The sequence below is a fragment of the Sander lucioperca genome, chromosome 1, assembly GCF_008315115.2.
Source record: "Sander lucioperca isolate FBNREF2018 chromosome 1, SLUC_FBN_1.2, whole genome shotgun sequence".
Lineage (NCBI taxonomy): Eukaryota > Metazoa > Chordata > Actinopteri > Perciformes > Percidae > Sander > Sander lucioperca.
Genome location: NC_050173.1, coordinates 13628973 through 13650222, shown reverse-complemented (window position 1 = coordinate 13650222; position 21250 = coordinate 13628973). Strand labels below are relative to the sequence as shown.

Below are 21250 nucleotides of genomic sequence, written 5' to 3'. Positions count from 1 at the left end.
TAATGAAATTATTTCCAAGTAAAAAACATAACACATAAGAAGCATAGGCTACTCTTCCAAACTCTTGCTTTTAGGTAACTGAGACCAACTTACAACCGCACACACACACACACACACACACACACACACACGCGCACACACACACACACACACACACACACACACACACACACACACACACACACACACACACACACACACACACACACACACACACAAATTCCGAGAGGAAACCGTACACCTTCCATATTTTAGCTCTCCAACAAAAACATTCGCGGCCCCTGGTTGCGGTTGAAAAGAAAGAAGTCGACGGGACGGCGAGCCAGCCAATCACAATTTCCGGTGATTTCGATTTTTCGACTGCTCCAATGCGATTGGCTCGTGTCGCCCCAAGAGGCTCCCTCCCCCGTGCAGCCATTGGCCGGTTTTCCCGGCTCTATGGAAGTCATTTGAATACGCCTCGCTTTGAGGCTCATTTCCAGCGCTGCTGGTTCAAATAATTGACTCAAATATCAAGAGCGGAGACACACAATGGAGGGGAGCACGGTGCAGGCACACTGCTGAAAGACTTATCTGTATGTTACACACCGTGCAGCTTTATCCCGGTGTGAGGAGGACAAACTGCGGAGATTACTAACAGTTTGGTTAGTCTAGTTTCTTCGCGTTTTCATCTGTTTCTACTGGTGAAAAAGATTGCATTCGGACTTGAGCTGCATCACATCAGAGGTAAGTTGTGCAGGGTGTGGATGACGGGGTTTATTAGAAACAAACTTCATTTTTGTTGGAATTAAGATTCATTTTCAGAAAAATATTTTTACGGACGAAATGAAAATCTGGTACGGTAACGTTGGAGACGTTTAATAGGGTGATAGTTGGCATATATTTGACTTAACAGAATTGACGTTTAGTCACAAAATTGTTTTTCCCAAGGTTTTATGCCATTGCCTTAATGCATTTAGCATCGCTGTGTTGCCCACATTATTTTTTAATTAAGATTTATCTCGTGGATATAACATTTAATTTAACAAAATGAAACTTAAATCAGACTATCATGTTAACTGCAAAGCTTGATCTTGTGATATTTAAAGATAAAAAAAAACTAAACAATGCTAACTCTATCCTGCCTCCTTTTGTATTTTCTTCCTCCTAAGTTAACTACTTTCGTTGTTGTTATTGTTTTTCCACCCATGTGAGTTTATAATTATGTTGGCTGTCAGACACACTTACTCACCAGCACCTGTGATAGGACTGTGGTTACACAGCATGGCTTTTTCACAGTCAGCTTTTACTTTTACTGTGTTATGACTCAGTCGGAAACCCATAATGTAGACCAAGCTGTGTGTGTGTGTGTGTGTGTGACTAACAGATTGTGGATCTGTAGGGAAAAGAGAAAAGAATGAGAGAAAGTGTGTATACTTGTGGCCAAACAGACTTTAAATAGCCATATTCCCTCCACACACTTCTATAAACCAATGGTCCCTAAACTTGCCAAAATGAATGCCTCAGTTGTCCCTTACTTTGCAAGTGTATGCCACAGGGTACGTAAAATAAACCCTAAGTTAAATGGTTTAACTTATTCAGTGATAATAAATAACACAATGGCAGACTGAAGAACGCAAGCAACATTTTGGGCTTCAGCTGTTCTCAAAACAGTTGTTTTATCTTGAGTTACGTTTTCCAACTTTAATCTTAATATACATTGTGTGTGTTGGGCAGTGTTGTGTGAGATCTGTAGTATTACAGACAATAGAAAATGTGTGTGAGAAAACCCCTTACACAAGCTTACGTTTATTATATCCCAGCAGCAGAGGAGATAATGGGTCTTTATCCTTTCTGACACTAGGTTAATACTGTACTAGCCTACCAGATCATACGTGTGTGTGTGTGTGTGTGTGTGTGTGTGTGTGTGTATACACTACACGCACTTCTAGCCCTATGTGTGTGTGTTGATCCTACACACAAGGACATGCGTGCTTGTGTGCAATGTGTGTGGGAACAAAAGATAAAAACAGAGACCAGCAGTGGCTGAATTGTATTCCACATATCTCTCCATCCAATCTGAACATGGTGTCTGTATCCGGCTCTGTTTGCCTGTCTATCAGATTTAGTTGCAGATGCAGGTTTGGAAAGTGGTCAGTGGGTCCCAGCGCCTGGTGTTTTGACAGTGGCTGAAGGCCTCATCTGACCTGTAGGCTTACTCAAGCGTGAGTGGAGCGTTTTGTTTGAGCTCTGCACTGTATCCTCCTACTTTAGTTTGGCACGTTCTGGTCTGGTGATAATGATGTTTTTAAAGTGATTTAAACAAAGTGAAGGAAAACCACCCCAAAACACAAAGGATTATAGGTATGCAGGTTCCTTTGATCGAACAGTTAACTAGAATTAAATAACATCTTGACCAAGGCTGTATTCACATGTTTTTAAAGCAGCCATATTATGCTCATTTTCAGGTTCATAATTGTATTTTAAGGTTGTACCAGAATAGGTTTACATGGTTTAATTTTCAAAAAACACCGTATTTTTGTTGTACTGCACTGCTCTCTCTCACTGCTGCAGATCCTCTTTTCACCTGGTCTCTGTTTTAGCTACAGAGTGAGACCTCTTTTCTTCTTCTTCTTCTGTACTATCTTTGATTGCACTGCACATGCCCAGTAGCTCAGATGTAGATCATGTCAGCTAGCTAGCTCCATAGACAGTAAAAGAAAGGCTGTTTCTACAACTTTGGTCAGTTACAAGGCAGGATTAGCTGGGAGACTTCTAAATGAGGGCGCACATGGAAGTAGTTCTTTTGTAGATTATGGTGAACTTGTGTGTGTTGTAGCAGTGCTTTGCTACTGAGAACGAGGTAGCATGCTAGCGTTAGCATGCTAGCGTTAGCATTAGCGTTAGCATGCTAACGCTACGAGCTAATGGTTGCGGTTAGCCTGCTCGTTTCGGCTTGTGACATCACAAGCCGTGCCGATTTTGAACAGCTCACCCAGAGACTGAAGACAGGACACATTCAGAAACCGTATCTCACTCTAAACAGCATGGATGGATTTTTTTCAAAGTTTGTATGTGTGTGGAAGCACCAGAGACACAACATAACACCCCAAATCCCAGAAAAAGTGTTTTTTTCATAATATGGGCACTTTAAGGCTCTGACACACCAACCTGACGGCCGACCATTGGCAGAAAAGGCAGTCGGACTGATCATTCGGCTCCCGTCTCCCCGAGTCGGTCCAAAAAGTGCCTCAGAACACACCGAAGTGACGCCGACTTGAGCGTACGTTCTGCGCGTGCGCGAGACGTAATACGTCTCCATAACAGCAGGCAGCGCTAATCTGTGATGTCGCCCTAAAAATGAAAACCGGATATGACCGAACATCTCTCCAGACCTAGTAAACACAGAGCACGCTGTCGTCAGTCATTGTTTTCATCAGAGAGTGTTGATAGTAGTCAAGAAGGATCGTTGTTGTCATTACTTGCTGAACGGAAGAAAATACGATGGCTAGTAATAAGAAGATACTGGCGTTGTCAGCTCCGGTTTTCTCGTGCACTGATTCGCTAGTCAAGGGCTAGCACTCCACCAATCAGATTGGTCATTGAGTCCGACTGCCCACTGGCCGATTCAACAAGTCAAATCGGCCAAAATGAACACCGACTGCTCTGACTGACGACGGCACGGAACACACCGAACAGACTCGAGTCAACGACCTCGCCAGACTGTCCGACGGCCGATAATCGGGTTGGTGTGTCAGCGCCTTTAAATACAGAAGAGGAGACAAGTCCATTAGTAGACTGAAGTAGGCCTGAAACTAATTACTTTCATTCTTAATTGATCTGCAGTTTGTTTTTTTATTAATCAATTGGTCCATAAATGTCAGAAAATAGTGAAAAATGGCCATTACAATTTCCTTTTGTCCAAGGTTGTGTGTTCAAATGTCTTGCTTTGTTTAAGCAACAGACTAGAACCCAGAAAAAAACTACTTAGGCTAAACCAATTAACCGATTATCAAAACAGTTGCAGAATTATTTTCTGTCGATCGCCTAGCTAATGAATGGCATGGCAAGGAAACGGTGATATCCCAGATTGGAGAAACATATTCCGGGGTTTGGTCTGCATAGAACTTTTTAAGGCTGGTTGGTCCAATAGCTGTGCCACATTCACCAAAACTTAAAAATTTCTGCAATAATACAGTGTTACTTTAAAATGCTCCACTGCCAAGTTGCACTTTCAACAGCAGAATCAGTGCGAGGTGGTGCTAGGTGGAAGGTAACGTAGCAGTAGACAAACTAGCTAGGCCTGATTAAAACCATCCTTTTGATTAGCATCATTTAAAGTGACCAACTGATAGTGTAGTAAAGTCTCAGTAGGCCATGTTTGAGGTACTTCCTCACAAAATGAAAGGACAATTCCGGCGCAAAAGGAATCTAGGGGTTTTTAACAGATGTGTACCCACTCGATCGTTCTCTGGGACATGATTTCATGCTAATCGAATGTGTTTGTAGCTTGAAACAAGCTAGCGCGGACCGCTTACAACGCTAGAATTCGGGGCACAGGGAAAGTAAAACCAAATCGCTATTTATACCACTAAAAAGGCTCAAAATATAACCACACTTCAATGGTAGCATAATGAGGGTTCCTAAATGTTAACCTAAGCATTGAGAACTTTGTAAGTGTACAGACAGTTTATTACAAAGAGATTATAAAGATAGTCGCATTCTCGTATACAGGCGGCCGCCGTCTTGGGAGCTACTGTCTTTCTAAACTATCCTGTACGCTTACAATGTTCTCAATGCTTCGGTTAACATTTAGGGACCCTCATTATGTTACCGTTGAAGTGTGGTGATATTTTGAGCCTTTTTAGTGGTATAAATAGCGATTTGTTTTTACTTTCCCTGTGCCCCGAATACTAGCGTTGTAAGCTAATCAGCGGTCCGTGCTAGCTTGTTTCAAGCTACAAACACATTTGATTAGCATGAAATCATGTCCCAGAGAACGACAGAGCGGGTACACATCTGTTATTAACCCCTAGGTTCGTTTTGCGCCGGAATTGTCCTTTAAGATAAGACTGCTAATTGAGGCATCATAGATTTATTAATGTGGCCTAAATGGCATTTGTAAGTCAAGTATAGTCACTTCTCCTCCTACAGATTCAAGTTTGAGTTTGAAATCCTCTAAACAGCAGTGAGTTCCTGTGTATGGTAGTCCTGTTTAAAGGGTTAACTCTTGTACGTGTGGAACTTGTCTAGTGTGCAGCTTTGACAAAACCACGAGTAAGTGATATGAGAACAGCCTGGACTTTAACCTCAATCTTTGTAAGGAATAAGGCTGACTGCGAAGGGTTTTCCCTCAGACTAACGCACTCGTCTTGCTCACACGCCTTACCTGCTGTAACTTATTAGTGTCAAAGTACATAAGGTACAAAGTAGAACAAAGATAACGTTGCATTGCTTTGGCCTTTTACCACACTGATAAATTGTTTTACAGGTCCTCTTTATCAGGTGCTTTTCTCTCACGCCATGTGTCCACATTGTGTTAACCCACATGCTGAACTCTGTCTAACAGTCTTTTCTAGCTTCTAGCCCTGCTTAAAGGCCGCACATTTGATTAGACGTCACACAAAAAGCAGGAGCATTTGCAAACAAATCTTCTCTTGTTCCTTTCAGCTCCTGTAAGGATCAGGGGGTTTCACCACGGACTATTATTAGGTCAGTGAGTACGTAGATGCTCTCTGGGGTCAGTTGGCTTTCAATAAGGAGAATTTATACTGACTTAGATAGCTGCAGAGTGCTTGCACACCACCATGCATGAATATACTGTTTTCTTCTGTACTATGTGCATGCACTACATGAGAGCTGCTTGAGCCACGTGCAGTTATATCGGTTTATGTCAATACGCAAGTTTCGATATGCTCCTTTTACCAAAGTCAGATTCCTGTATCTTGTTTATTGCACTTAGCAAATACAAGTGTGGATTTATGGCACATGACCTCACAGTAGATTATGTCTGTCAGTTCACACCTTACAGAGGAATGAGAAAGTTGGCTTTATGCTGGTTTGACTGATGTGAAAATGATCCCAGCCTCAGTTCGTGCAAAGACAGGGCCTCACACGGCCTGACGGTGGCAAACAGAGTGTGTGAAAGCTGCTGTGTGAAAGCTGCTGTGTGTGTCTGATCTGCTGTGGTCTGCTCTGATCTCTTCCTGAGGGTCTTTGTGTGGTTGTTAATGCCATGACAGGATAGATAATACCTCTATTGTTGAAGACCTCCCCCTCATTCTCCCCCGCCTGTTATAACTAGCCTCAGCATAGATGGGTGTACCTTTTTTTTTTTTTTTTTTTTTTTTTAAAAACACATTGTGTGATTTAGGAAAAAACTAGTCTGAGTAAGGTTGAAGGATTTAGGATTTTTCTGGAACTAATTCAATTGAAGTTAGCCTTAAGCCATCGTTGTTTCTGTTAGCCTAATCTGCAGGGATCCATCAAGGAAGCCAGTCCAGCTACAAACAAATGCGCTTGACTTCCCCCTAATCAATTTATTCCTGTCAGGGTGAAACAAAAAAAGCTTTTTTAACATGCTTTATTGATTTTAAAAGCCAGGCATTCACATACAGTAGGATGATATTTGACAACTGTCACATGTATTGACACCACCAAATGGTCTTTGAAGCAGTTTGGACAATTTTCCCTGCTTTAAATCTATTAGCAGATAATATTTGTCTGCAGCTCCATCAAACGTTCAATTAGTTTTGACCTTTTGATGAACCAGGTTATGACATTTCAGGCACCAGACACTACAGTCTGTGCCATTTGTCAAACACGAGATATTGTCTGTTGTGTCACATTACGAAATGGATGCCAGTTGCAGGGAAGATGCACTATAAAGCGTGCAATGTTTATAAAGTATCTTTTTTATTTTTTTATTTTTTTTTAAGTTCAGAACAGGAGCATGAAACTGGATCCTTGTGGTTTTGTGTTCTAACAAAACTACACATTTCTGCCCTTTCCTGTATTTTTTATTACCACATCAAACCCCTTTTGTAAGGCTGCAATTTTTTCAAAGTTTACAAACAAGGGAGTTTAAACAATGCTTTCAATATGAAATTATGCTCAAACACCATCATTAAGGCATCCATAGAGAGTCCAACCTATGATTAAGAGAGAGTAAAATTTCAGCACTGCAGCATGGAAGCCACAAACTATCCAAAGGGTCAACATTTCAGGAAGTCAGTCTGGAAAAACCCAAGATTGGATTTAAATTTGTAGACATGTTTTCCATTTGTTTAAGGTCACCTTCCAGTACAAACACAAGAGAAACGCAGCATCCAAACTGGAGTAAATATTATTCAGTACTAGATGCCTTATCTTAACGTGACCACCAGAGCTTTTTCCAGATTATATTATATTGTAACTTTAGGAAGTTAAAGCCACTGTAATCTTTTAACGGAGTTAGAAGGAAAACAGCAAGCAGAGATCACAAAGTTCAGAAGACGGGCTGGCACTGGACTGACTTACACTGGCATGATGCCAGGCTCTCTCTCTCTGTGTGTGTGTGTGTGTGTGTGTGTGTGTGTGTGTGTGTGTCACACTCAAGCCATCATTTGTTTATGTGTGACGTGTGTGTGTGTTTGGATTATAACGGCATGGGGCTAGGCGCCATGGTGGACATGGGTGTGTAAGATGTTGGCTCAGGCAGACACTCCTCTGTCGGCGCTGCGATGGACAAACAAAAGTCTGCTGGATTCCTGCAGGGTTTTTTCTTCTGGCAGAGTGTTAATGTACGTGCATGTGTATACGTCACTGTGTGGGGTGGGTGGGTGGGTGTGTGTGTGTGGCTGGCTCATTTTACGCTGCCATGTGGTTCCTAGACAGACAACAGGAGCAGGATAAAGATGGCTCCAGAGTTAAAGCACGCATTGGTGGTGATCTGGGATCAGCTTACCTACCTCAAATCCAATTATCTACACCATTAAGGCAGAAACAAATCATTGCTGTCTTGAGATCATCCATCTGTTGGCCTATTTGTTTTCCCTATATGCTGCCCTGATGCCGAAACATTTGATTCAAGAATGTGTAGTAATAAAACATACAATAAAGGAAGAGACAGTGGGGGGAAAAAAACTGTGTTTAAAAACCCTTTTTTTGTAAACAAAAAAACAAAACAACAACCAGTAACTTTTAGGGAAAGTGATTTTTACAAGAAGGCATCTTTCAACAGTTCAAAGCCAAAACGCTAAGCAGAGGAGGGGTAATATTATGGGATTAAGTGTAATTACTCTCACAGAAGCTTCTTAGGCTTCTGCTTTGCGTGATCGAGTTGCTCAAACAGATATTTTCACAACATGTGACGCAGCTCAATCATCGACCACATTCCCAGGAAGCGGGGGTGGTTGTGTCATAGTGTTATAGCAGGAAAACTACAGGAGACATTTGTAGGGGAGTGACTTCTAATGTTGACTGGAAGATGGTCAGTCCAACAGCAGTGAATATGGGTTTTGAATACCTATTATCATTTCTAAACTTAAAGTGGCTATATGTAACTTTCAGTTAGTGTTGATTTCAGCGGCCCCTTTGGACAAAAGCGGTAGAGTTCTTACCACACCTGCTTAGGCCTGTCGCAATATGCAATAAGTCAATTAATCGCATGATAAATAAAAATGAAAAATTTCCATTTTATTTATTGTTTTTGATTGTTTTGTTCATTTATTGTGGATATTTAAAATGTCTTCCAGTTCCAGTGTTAAATATTCTTTTAGAAATAAAAGTGTATTAATCTTTGAAAAGGTGTACCTGCATTATTATGACATTATCATTGTAATAGATGAAAATGGTCTCTATATTATCGTTTATCGCCATAATTTCTGGGACAATTTATCGTCCAGCCAAATTTGTTATCATGACAGGCCTACACCTGCTGTCTTAAAGGTCTAGGAGTAAGCGTAACGGGGAGGTCATATAGTCGCGATGAATAATAATAAGAGAATATGTTACAGGTGCATCGTTGCATTTCAAGTGTTCCATACTGCAACTTAGCCTACTTTGGATGTCTCGTGAGCTAAACCGGGTATCACTGTAATTGTGTCACAAGCCAAAGCAATAAGAGATTGTTGTAGCAACCAATGTTATTAATAACTTAGATTAATATAGCGCATTTCATGCAACCCAAGGACGCTTTATACAAGTACAGGGGGACAAGGGAAAAGAAAATAGTAGGCCAACACGACCACAGACTAAAAGGAATAAAGCGTCCGCGCTAAATGGAAGGGGGGCGTCATTTAATGTCGGCTACTGGCGTACAACCACATTGTGCAGTCTAAAGTTATTTTCTGAATGAAATAGACATGTTACATACCGTAGGGCCAATTCAGGGTCGTTTTTTTGGATAATTTACAATCCCGTAATTGTCTCCATCTGTGAAAAGCCCGACCCGAGTGTGACTCGTCGTCTTTCACTTTCCCTGTTTAGCTTTTAGTTGTTCTTCGTTTAATTTCCCTCTTTTCTGTGATGGCCCTGCCCCAGTATCAGCCATAACTACAACACATAACTTCTAAAATAAAATTGAAATACATTTAGGCCTATATAAAGAAATTTCCTGCTACCTTTTACCTGGCTGGATACACTAACACAGGCTTTTCCGGTGTTCAGCGGCAGCTGAAATCTGTGACCCGTCAGAATGTGTGCTATGTAGCGCCGTTTACCTGCCGTAAATCATTCTGTGACTTCGTGGGAAAAATCGGACCCGGGGCAGAGGCATTAATGAAAAAAAAAAAAAAAGAACCGCGTTCTTTTCACTGTTAACCTCGTTTGCTGTTACAGGTCATTTATGATCATCAGATGGAACATTACACAGTTTCAGAAACATTACAGTTACATACAAAATGTCAAAACATGGTGAAAAATGTGGATCAGTGTTTCACAAAGCCTAAGAGGACGTCCTCAAATGTCTTGTTTTGTCCACAACTCAAAGATATTCAGTTTACTGTCACAAAGGAGAGAAGAAACTAGAATATATTCACATTTAACAAGCTGGAATCAGAGAAATCTTTTTTTTTTTTTTTAATAAAAAAATTACTCAAACGATTAATCGATTATCAGAATAGTTGCCGATTAATTTAATAGTTGACAACTAATCGATTAATCGTTGCACCTCTAGTTGATTTGAACAAAAGCAGCAGTATAAAGCATAAGGATTGGTTGCTGGGTTCTCTGGGTATATGTTAGGTCAGTGGTTCCCAGTGGGGTTGCAAGATAAATCTGAGGGGGTCATGAGATGATTAATGGGATAGCAAAGAACCCAAACCATATTCTTCTACACAAAATTATGTTTATTTTTCATTCTATAATAATTATTTTCTTGTGGAATACTGGAGAGTTGCTTTTTGAATGCCAAAAAAACGATTCCAGTCACTCATAAGTCAACAAGGGGGTCACTTTGTTTTAGTCAAAAAGTTGGGAACCACTGTATAAGATCACTCTGGGCAATGCTGCAAATCAGAGAGCAAAACAGCTTTATGACCCCAGCTGACTGATCGATATATACGGTCCGAAAATGACACACCGTGATTGTATCCATATTGCCCAATCCTAACCTCCTCCTTGTGTCTTCTCTACAGGCCATCATGCCTCCCACAACCCCGTATGCCGGAAAGTTCAACTCTTGTGCTTCTTACGGCAACAACAACAACAACCACCCTCAGCCCCACAGCCCGTACCGCAACGGCACCGCCCCGAAGCCCGCCAAGGAAAACGTCTACAACGGCGCCTACTCCGCGGCAGAAAACCCCTACGACATACCGCAGCCCCACGCTTCGTATCGCAGCTCCTCTGTCTCCTCTGTGACCACCAAGGAACATCATTACAACAGCGGCTGCGCGGTCTCCGAGAACCCGTACTCTTCGACGCAGCCTCACAGCCCCCGGCAGCACAGCACTTCCTGTCCGGCACGCGCGTACCGTCACACCACCAGCAGCAGCAGCAGCAGCAGCGAGCAGTCTTCTCGTAACAACTCCGTCGCGGCGAAAGGCCGGCGTTGCGGACACGGCGTCACCGCTAGCTATGGGGAGATGTGTTACCATGACAACAGTTTGGTCTCAGCATCCCTTGAAGCGCTGATCCAGCACCTGGTCCCCACAGTTGACTACTACCCCGATGTAAGTACCAGAAAAGTGCTCTTAATGTTGTGAGAAACACATTATTTAGTTTAAAAAACCTCATAAAGTGAAATGTTCATGCCATGGGACCTTTTTAAGAGGAAAGATGTAAGCTGTGTGTGTGTGTGTGTGTGTGTGTGCCGCGCCTTCTTGTCCTGAGAGCTGTTTTGTTTCCTCATCATCAGAGGTCGTACGTGTTCACCTTCCTGCTGAGTTCACGCCTCTTCCTGCATCCGTACGAGCTCATGACCAGGGTTTGTCACCTGTGTGTGGAGCAGCAGCGGTCCGGAGACGCCCTGCTGGATAAGGTGGGCGGATCTCACACACACACACACACACACACACACACACACACACACACACACACACACACACACACACACACACACACACACACACGAACATACGCAGCTATTATTTCTCTCTCCCACACAAACTCACACCCACCATATGATCGTCACACTCTCTCTCCCACAGACACACACAAAGCTCTGTAATTCTAATGTGTGAGAACATATTTATTGACTATTTTCTTAGCAAAGAAATTCCAGTCAGACAGAGAGGGCTCAAATTGACACAAGGGAAATCAAAATGAAAAGGGAACACATTTAATGGGAACAATAAAGTAAGCAAGCAAGCAAACAAACAAATAATATCAGCATATTGTGTCAGAAAGGCAAACCACAGTGGCTACTTTTGTGCCGTGTGAAACATTAAGGTCATGAGGTTTAAATTTTTGCCTCAAGACAGACTACATCAATAAATGCTATAAAAGGATGTCTGCAAAATGTCTACTTCAGTGACACTTAACATGCAATGTGTTTGTTTTTTTATTTTATTTTATTTATTTTTTTTAGATCCGTTTCCGTGAGGTGGCGCCCAAGCTGGTGCAGCTGCTGACCGAGTGGACGGAGACGTTTCCGTACGACTTCAGGGACGAGAGGATGATGCGCTGCCTCAAGGACATGACCCACCACGTGGCCCGAGGGGATGAGGTCAGTGTGGAATTCTGGGGGGGTGTCAGGTTTTATCACGATACCATATTATATCGATTCTTTCGGACAACGATACAACATTTACTGATATCAATACATCAGCCCATTTAACACAACCAGTTATATTAATATATATATATTTACAAAAAGGAACTAAAATGTAATTTGACAATTTAATTACTAAGCTCTTCTGGACATTTAAATTAAAAAAACAACTTTTTAAGAAAAAGAATAAATATAAAGTGGGAATTTCAAAATAAAGGCGCATCTTAAAGATGACGATACGTATCGACATTTTGACTTTGTTGAGGATTGAATCGACGAGTGGACCAAATCCAGCATTGCCCGCACAGACTCATTTTCGTAATTCGCAAAAATCTTTACATTTCTCATGTCGCCGTGATTCCTGTGTTAGTCGAGTGAAAGAGTTTAGTTTTTGAGTGTCCTGTCTAATGATCCGTGTTACGTCTGTGTCTTCCAGTACTCTTGGCGAGCCATGCAGCAGATGACGCAGCGGCTGATCAAACGGCTGTCTGCCCTCGGCCAGTACGAGGAGGCCGTCGCCGCGCTCAACGCCGTGGCGACGGAGCGGCCCGCCTCCCTGAAAAGCAAACAGGCCTCGGGTCAGCGAAACGACGTGATGAGCGTGTGCGACGACCCCTTCGTCCTCGCCCAGCAGCTCACACACATTGAACTGGTGAGAAGAGATTTGGGACTCTTTTGTTTTGGAATAATGTGTCACAAGTCTCCTGTGTAACCATCTGTTGTGTGCTGAAACGTGTTCTCTCAGTCATTTTATGTCTTGATGTGGGGTTACTACTTCACAGGCCTTTTTATACTCGTTATTAGTTTGGTGGTGTAAAAGCAGAATTTAAGTTAAAAAAAAACAAACATTTATAGACTTGAACTGCTAAATTACCTTTTTATTTATTTCTGTCTCCAGCTTGCATGTTGACTTAATGAATTTTTGTTTTCCAATAAAGCCCTTTGTGTGGTCTGTTTTGCTGCAGCGGTTTCTCGTGCATATTGAAAGTTTATTTATGCTTTAATTTTATGTGAAGCTAAATTGCTTTGACTTTTTTTTTTTTTCTGGCAGTGCTAATCGTTAAACCACTTATCGGAGCACATTTTTTGTTTTGTCTTTTATAGTAACCCTATTAATAAACCCTGATAACAAATTATTATTTGCATCATAACCTTCAGTTTAGTTGTCATGTGTTTTTGTTGTCCTTACTGTTTCCTCTCCCTGTTCTCTGCCTTCAGGACAGACTGAGTTTTATCGGTCCCGAGGAGTTCATCCAGACATTCGCCATGAAGGATCCTCTGGAGAACCATAAGGTACAATTGAGTTTCAGTTCCCAATCACGACCCTGTGAGCCTAGTTTGTTTGCGTCTCCCCTCTAGTAGTTAATGTTGGCGATTCAGATGATTTGTAAATCACTGAAGCTGTCTTTCTACTACAAGATGAATGCATTCAAACTCTTTCCAGTCAGAATTAGCAGATGGATGGATCTAGCTGCTACGCCTACAGCCTGCTGCGTATAGCCTTTTCCATGTAAAGACAGCTTAAGAATACAGCAACGTGATGTGTTCATAATGATCAAAATCAAAGATTTGATAAAGAAAAGCTCCAGGTTGTTGTCATTTTTATGTCGTCCTGTATTATTTTTATTTCAAGTTTCTTCATTTTAGGTCTGCTTTGAGTCTAATTTGTGGTTTGCTTCAGTTCAAGTAGATCCTTCTGGCAGATATTGTGATTTATTCCCCCCCGCCCTTCAATGTAGCTTTTGAAAATGCATCAAACACAGTATGAAAGAGGCATTCTGCGTATGTATAAGTGTATCTGAAGGGCTCTTTCCCTACTAAGTGGTCCTGTGAGTCAGCTGAAGGGTCGCCTTCAATCAGCTGCCGAGAACATGCTTTCGGCCTATGTTTGTGACCGAGTTGCATCATCCGTGGTTGCATCAGTTATATAAGACCCACTTTGTATAAAAGAGCGGTTGAGTCAGTATAAGGGGTCCTGAAGTGTAAAGGGGAAGTTTGGAGTGGAGTGGGCTGCCAGTGTTGTGTAAGCATTTAATAGAGCCATGAAGCTGAGGGATTAAATCATCACAGCCAAGTCAAGTCTATGTATACGGCACTTCTCTAATGTTTATTTATAGAAAAGTGCCCCCGGCAAACATGTTTACCACCGCGCATCTCGCAGAAAACCAAAAGGCCCAAAAGCAGATGGAAATAACAACAGACACGTCACAGACTCCACTGTGCAGGTCTACAGGTTGTGTGGGTGTGAGGGCTGTCGAGATCCATTTGCAAAAGAAAATCGCGGAGTAGCAGCAGTCTGCTTTCTTGTATTTCTTATAAAATGATCTTTGGATACTCTTGAGAAAATGATGATGCAGAAAGCAGAATCAGAATTTGTGTAAAATCCTAACAAGAAGAATATAAAAAAACTAAATCTTAGCTCAAGGTCCACTTACTAGCTTTTTTTTCCAAAGCTTTCATCTGCATCTTCATGGTGTTCCTCGGTGGATGGATTGAGCTCAGTATTTGCATTTGCTGTGTATTAATACACAGTACTTTAATCAGTACTCTGAGCAAACTCTAAGGAAACCCATGAGATGCAGTTAAAGCTCCAGAAAAGGCTAGTAAGGGTACCTTAATGTCTATTTCCGTTTATTACACAGATGAATGTATTTCAAGATTTTATAAAAAAAGACTTGAGTTGGATCAGATCTTGGCGTTGCATCAGTCCCATAATCCCTTTTTATATTGTTTTTTCCCTAGGCGGTTCACTTTATGTTCTCACCTATAACAGACAGGACCACAGTTCTTTTGTCTCTAAAATAATATAAATATTAAACTACTAAAAACAAAAACAAATGTATCCTCGTCATGCTTGTATTTTGACCATGTCATCTCCCTCCTCTTGTTTTTTTTTTTTAGGGTTTCTTCCGGAAGCGCAAAACCAGTAACCTGGAGGCCTACGTCAACTGGTTCAACAGACTGAGTTACATGGTGGCCACTGAGATCTGTATGGTACGTTGTTCTTAAAGGAACAGTTCAGAAATCAACAAAGTCTCTCCCTGTTTTAGGACGGCAGCTATTGAATGTTTTAGTAGTCGAGCATTCTACTGATTATTCCATCGATTAATCGAGTAATTAATCGGGGTGGGGATCACCAGAGGCCTCACGAAACGATATCATCATGATACTTATGTCACGATACGATATTATTGCAGTATTCTGCGATATATTGCAATTTATTACCTTTTTGTTCCAACTTCAAATTTTTCCCAATTTCAAATGATGTCCCCAAAAGGAAACTTTGTCAACATCTGTTTTATCTAAAAAGATAAACTTCTCTGTTTGTTCATCTCACTTCAATTTTATTGCTGCAAAATGGGATTGTCAAGCAGACAAACTGACCAACGCATACATAATAATAGATCGATACTTGGATACTCTGTATCGGACGCCAAGTGTGTTGTGTATCGATACAGTATTGCCACAGAAAATATTGCGATACTATATTAACTACTTTTGCTTTTATTAAGGAGCAATAGTAAATATATAATAGAGAAAGTAAGACAGGTCTGGTAAAATGAACAACTAACACAATCAGCTGACCAGCTCACCGCGGTGTGTGAGCTCACCGCTCATCTGGCGGCAGGGGTCCCCGGCTTTGGCGTCACCTGGCGGACGAGCGGTTGAGCTTTCGTCTCAACTAGCAATCATATGGATTTACGTTAAATGCTAACGCTAAGACGTCCGGTATACTCGCCGTTCCCGACCTGTCGCGCGCCAGTGTGGCGTCATGGGAGGGCCGTAACTATTTATACACGCATGGTGGTCGCGACACTAGTTGCAGCCTTCTCCTGAACAGAGGTGGCGCTAATGAGGAAAGGCTACCGACTTTGCCATTTCTAAGGACTAGAAGAAGAAGGAAAAAGGTAAATAATGGCAAAGAGAAGCACTTTGAATACTTCAGAATGTCTGCACAACGATTCGATGACCTACTACGTCAATGAAAGAACTTATCTTAACCCAGTAAGTTTACAAGAGAGATTTGCAGTCACTCTGAGTGTCCTGGCATCCAGTTGCCCTCAGACTGGTCCATGCTTCCTGTTTCCGCTTTGTCGCGCGGCGCAGAAAAAAACCGAGTGGTGCGCGACCTTAAAATCCTGGCACGCCAGCGATATCTACGTGATTTTGACATCACATTGGCAGGTCAGGTCGGGGAACGGCGACTGTAAAGAGGCCTTAACGTTACCTTGCGTCGTGTCTGCTACCTGGACTAAGTTGCGTAACACTAGACTAGATGCTTTCTGCTGAGATGCTGAAGCATTGACGCTGTGCTATTGTGGTAAGCTAGTTCTATTTGACAATAGACACACTGTACAGTTTTGGTTTTGTTTCAGCTTGAAATGTTCCCAACCTTTTGGAAACTTTCCGTCGTCGTCTCTGGCCTGTCTCTTCTCTTCACCCCTCGCTATTTTCGCTCAATTCCTCCATTTTGCAATCTGTCGTCTTCTTCACGTCACCTGTACATAGCCCGTTAGCGCTTTACGTGACAGAAACACAGCGGATTAAACGAGTTACTCGAGAAATCAGTTTACACACACCAGAGCTCTTGTTCATTGGCAGGTTTCTGTTTCACTTTTGTTATCCATTCTTCGTTCTGAACCACGCAGCTCCAGTTGGCCATCTTTAGGCCGGAGATCGAGGAGTCTTTGATTCACCTCCTGTTGTGTTCTGTCATTACAGCCAGTGAAGAAGAAACACCGAGCGCGGATCATAGAGTTCTTCATTGATGTGGCTCAGGAATGTTTCAACATCGGCAACTTCAACTCCCTCATGGCCATCATCAGTGAGTATTCCACAGCAAACATAGCATACAGAAACTCGCCTTTCACCAACAGATAGTCAAAAGCAGCAATGATTTCGGGGGGTGAAGTGTATTGTGGTTCCCAGCATTTGTTTTGGTCAAAGAGCAATCAAATTCAATAAAGTCAACAAACATAGTGCCAGCTGGAGTTTAGGTTTAGGCTATTAGTTCAAGGAAATACAAACTGATGTTTGTTTCTGTAAATACTCTGCATACTTATGCTTCCTCTGTCTTTCAGCTGGGATGAACATGAGTCCTGTTGCCAGACTGAGGAAGACCTGGAGTAAAGTCAACACTGACAAGTTTGAAATCCTGGAGGTAAGAAAACCTGCATACATCAGTGATGCACTGGTACATGCATTACATTGTATTTTCTTTAATCGTTTTAAAGGGACAGTTCACCACAAAATGAAAACTACATATTTTTGTTCCTCTTACCCGTAGTGTGTCATCAGTCTAGATTGTTTCGGTGTAAGTTGCCCAGTGTTGGAGATATCAGCCGTAGAGATGTGTGCCTTCTCACCAATATAACGGAACTAGATGGCACTGGGCTTGTGGTGCTCAAAGCGCCTAAAGAAATACATTTGAAAAATTCAACAGCAATATCTGACCCCCAGACCTGGCTGTAAGCAGTTTGATGTAGGAACTATGTCTTGTCTACCGAACTACACCCGCCAACCTTATCATCGCGCAGAAGGAAATGTAATCGTGGATGAAAGGCTCACGCTCGTGCCAGCGTGAGATGTAAACATTAATGGCGTGCTCCTCGGCTGAGCTGTACGTTAGCTCTGGTAAGCTAGCAGTATGGGTTAGCCACAGTTACAGCTCAGCTGAGGAGGACGAGCCTCTCGTCCATGAGTACGCTTCCTTCTGCACAGTGATACGGTTGGCAGGTGTAGTTCAGTAGAAAGAAAATAGTTCCTACATGAAATTTCTCACAACCAGGCCTGTGGATAATCTCAAATAACAGGGTCATCATTTCTGGAAAGAGACACTGCTGTTGAGTTTTTTTTTTTATATTCGAGAGAAGACTTGCATCTCCACGGCCGATCAACTCCAACATCGGGCAACTCACATTAAACCAATCTAGATTGATAAATATCACCACAGGTAACAGGAAAAAATATGCATTTGTGGTTTTGGGGTGAACTGTCCCTTTTTTTAAAGTTGTCCGTTAAATGTAGGATTCCCAACTCCAAACATGTGTTTGATCAATGTCTGCTCTGTCTGACCTCACTCAGCACCAGATGGACCCGTCCAGTAACTTCAGCAACTACCGCACTGCGCTCCGTGGCGCCACCCAGAGGTCTGAGACCGCACACAGCAGCCAGGAGAAGGTACGAGAGCACCAGGGAGTCTTTTCAAAAGAAATAAAAAAAAAACCTAATGTCCCAAATGTAAAATTTGCTGTTGTCTCTTTCCTGCAGATTGTGATTCCTTTCTTCAGTCTCCTCATTAAAGACATCTACTTCCTGAATGAAGGCTGTGCCAGCAGGCTGACCAACGGGCACATCAATTTTGAGGTCAGTCCACAATTTATTTATTTAGAATTTGGTTTTAAAGTGACAGTATTTCAGTGAATCATGTCGTAGGTTGAGGTTATGAGCTCTTTTAAACACAGTAAGATTTGATCATTATGTAATTGCTACACAGTCATGCGCTGCATCTCATAGCCCTTTTTAAATTGCCTCCTCAAGTCCTCCACTTGCCTCCCTTGAAATCATGGGAGGAGAGCGGCAGCGTGCAAATGTGTTTTTAGAGGGATGAGACAGCCTTTCCTCTGAAGCGTCACATGAATTTGTCAGCTGTGTGGGCGGCGTTAGCAACTCCTTCAGCTGCACAGCTTCCGGAAAGGCTGATGTTGTGTATCCTCGCCTACATCTCCTCAATGATCCCTCCTCGATGCTCGCTCCTCGCTCCTCGGGGCAGAAAAGAGAGCTTTGAGACGGCCTTCACCGAGGAGGGACAAAACGGCTTCCGGTTCAGCCAAGAACCGAGGAGCTATCAAATAAGGGCCATGAGATGCAGCCACAGTTAAGGCTTTGAGAAAAGGCTTTCACGTGTGGTGTAATGGCACCCCCTTGTGGCTAAAAAGAGCAATACAGCTTCCCTCTCTTTTCACTTCAGATGACATTAAGAAACTACGACAGCCTTTTTATTGAGATGCTCTGCTTGTTGTGCATTATGATCTTAATGCATTCTGTGAAATTGGTGTCGGTGTTAATAAAGTCTGTTGTCATTGTATCTCAACAGAAACTTTGGGAGCTTGCAAAGCAGGTGAGCGAGTTCCTGGTTTGGCGTCAGGTGATCTGTCCGTTTGACAGAGACCGCCGGATCCTCCAGTACCTCGTCACCACGCCTGTCTTCAGCGAAGACGGTCAGTAATCCGATATTCACCGCATTAATCCAATCAGATGTAAATTGCTAGGCTGCCATGTGTAGTCACCAAGTTGAGAGAACAAATCCAACTCGGGCTTTGTCTTGTTTTAATGCTGCAGAGCTGCACCTGGCCTCGTACGAGAGCGAAGGACCTGAGAACAACATGGAGAAAGACAGTCGTAGGTCTCTCAGGTGGGTGTACACTCACACATGCACACATTCAAAACGATCAAACCACCTCAACAATAATGAATCGATTAACGATAATGACGAGATAATCTGTGTTCTGTTCTATAGATCTTCCCTTCTGCATCGAGAGAATCGGTCCTAAGAGAACGACGATCTCCTCTGCTCTGCAGGCTGTAAATGAACGAGGTATTTTAAAGCTACAGGTTCCTCCATATTATCTTATGGACACAACAAACACAGCTGGGCGCACATTCTCACACACATCAACAGAAGAATATGTCACAATTTGTGGGCTTTGAACTCACAAGGAGCATACATGATTTATAAATCGGATACTGTCACAATCCCTGATGAAATTCAGCAGATGCCAAAGGACCTTAATGATGCAGTTTTGAACATAATGATTCCCAAGGAGTACTCGGATCGACTCGGAAGCTGTTCTTCTTCTTCTTCTTCAACATCAGCTCTGTTCAAGGCACTTAAAAGGATTTTTCAGACGACTGCAGAAGTAGTCAAACGTGTGGATTTTGTTTATATCTCCAGTGGACCTCCATCATGGCGACAACATAATTGTGGAAGGACTCCATACTATGGAAGCGTAAAGGGCCGGTTTTGTCTCTGAATGAATAAGATGGATATGGACCCGATTGGTTACATTGCAACATTAGCACTGCTTGTCTGCTGACATCCGGGGCTGAGTTCAGTCAGAAACCACAGAGAGAGGAGAGACGCACTCTGACAAGAGAGATCATCGATTTGTATTATAAGTAACAGGCTAACAACTGCTTTTAGAAGTGCTGTTGTCTGCCGTGTCGTCTTGTTGAGTGCTTGATTGTAATGACAACATCGTGAGCACAGCAGCAATCACTGCACCACATCCAATCCATTTTCTCTCAGTTTGCACACAGCTTCAATTTCAGGCTATTTCCAGGTCATTCAAATCCTTTGATCTAATTTGAACACAGAATGCAAATCCGCCACATATTTCCTAAGACATTTTACAGACGCTGCATTCATCAATCATGCTATTTGGTTCTAAAAATGTTGTGATGTGTGCACTTTGGCTGCGCATCGGTGATGCAAAATTGTGCGAGTGTCAGCAACATCATGATAATCATGCGCGTATAATCAAATGCACTTCAGTGGGTTCTTGTGTATTGTACTATAGGGTTTAGTGACACCTATTTTAAGGCGTCCTTCTATACAGTATTAAGTTGTATTTTGTATCAGAAGGTTCAAAAAATGTGTTTATTCTTTATGTACTTTCTCTGAAGTGTAACAGTGAGCTTGTTGCAGGTTGGCTGACTGTGTTGGTAAGCTAATTTGTGTTAATACAACACCAGTTCATGTGTGATGTGGGGTCTGAATGAAGCACAAACTGATGTGTGTATGTGCAGGTTGGATACAAACAGGACCCTAAACCTGCTCTTCATCTCATATGTGATGATGTGAGCGTGATGCGATCCTTAAAGTCTGCCTATGAGTGAACGTGATGCTATTGTTGTGTTTTCTTTTTTTAAAGCTAATTTTATGTTTCATTTTATAAGTGTTTTTTCATGTATCATTTGTTATACCGGTCAGGGTACTTGTACTGAAGGTCTTTGTGAAAAAAGAAGTATATTTTTCTTTCAAATAAACAGAATAACTGAATAATGTGTTCCATGGTT

The 21250-nt window shown here is 42.2% G+C and overlaps 1 protein-coding gene across 2 annotated transcripts; it reads left to right on the top strand.

Annotated features, from left to right (window-relative positions):
• Window positions 1-466: 466 nt before the first annotated feature.
• Window positions 467-21233, top strand: LOC116048887 (ras-GEF domain-containing family member 1B-B-like). Of its 2 annotated transcripts, none has more exons than XM_031298178.2 (14): window positions 467-726; window positions 10596-11132; window positions 11318-11440; window positions 11990-12127; window positions 12609-12824; window positions 13391-13465; window positions 15074-15166; window positions 16895-16997; window positions 17254-17333; window positions 18257-18352; window positions 18443-18538; window positions 19269-19392; window positions 19514-19586; window positions 19692-21233. In XM_031298178.2, exons 2-14 carry the CDS (start codon window positions 10602-10604, stop codon window positions 19723-19725), a joined length of 1782 nt encoding a protein of 593 aa, XP_031154038.1. In that variant the 5' UTR covers window positions 467-726; window positions 10596-10601; the 3' UTR covers window positions 19726-21233. The 2 variants fall into 2 exon arrangements, with proteins under 2 accessions (XP_031154038.1, XP_035854972.1); XM_035999079.1 differs by lacking the exon at window positions 467-726 and adding an exon at window positions 2134-2204.
• Window positions 21234-21250: the final 17 nt, after the last annotated feature.

What these genes read in the sequence shown, in the direction of transcription:
- LOC116048887 (XM_031298178.2), top strand. Translation starts at nt 10,602, where the DNA reads ATGCCTCCCACAACCCCGTATGCCGGAAAGTTCAACTCTTGTGCTTCT. An exon ending in CACACAGCAGCCAGGAGAAG is followed by an intron (nt 18,353 to 18,442) that starts GTACGAGAGCAC and finishes TCTTTCCTGCAG; the next exon opens with ATTGTGATTCCTTTCTTCAG. An exon ending in GACAGTCGTAGGTCTCTCAG is followed by an intron (nt 19,587 to 19,691) that starts GTGGGTGTACAC and finishes TCTGTTCTATAG; the next exon opens with ATCTTCCCTTCTGCATCGAG.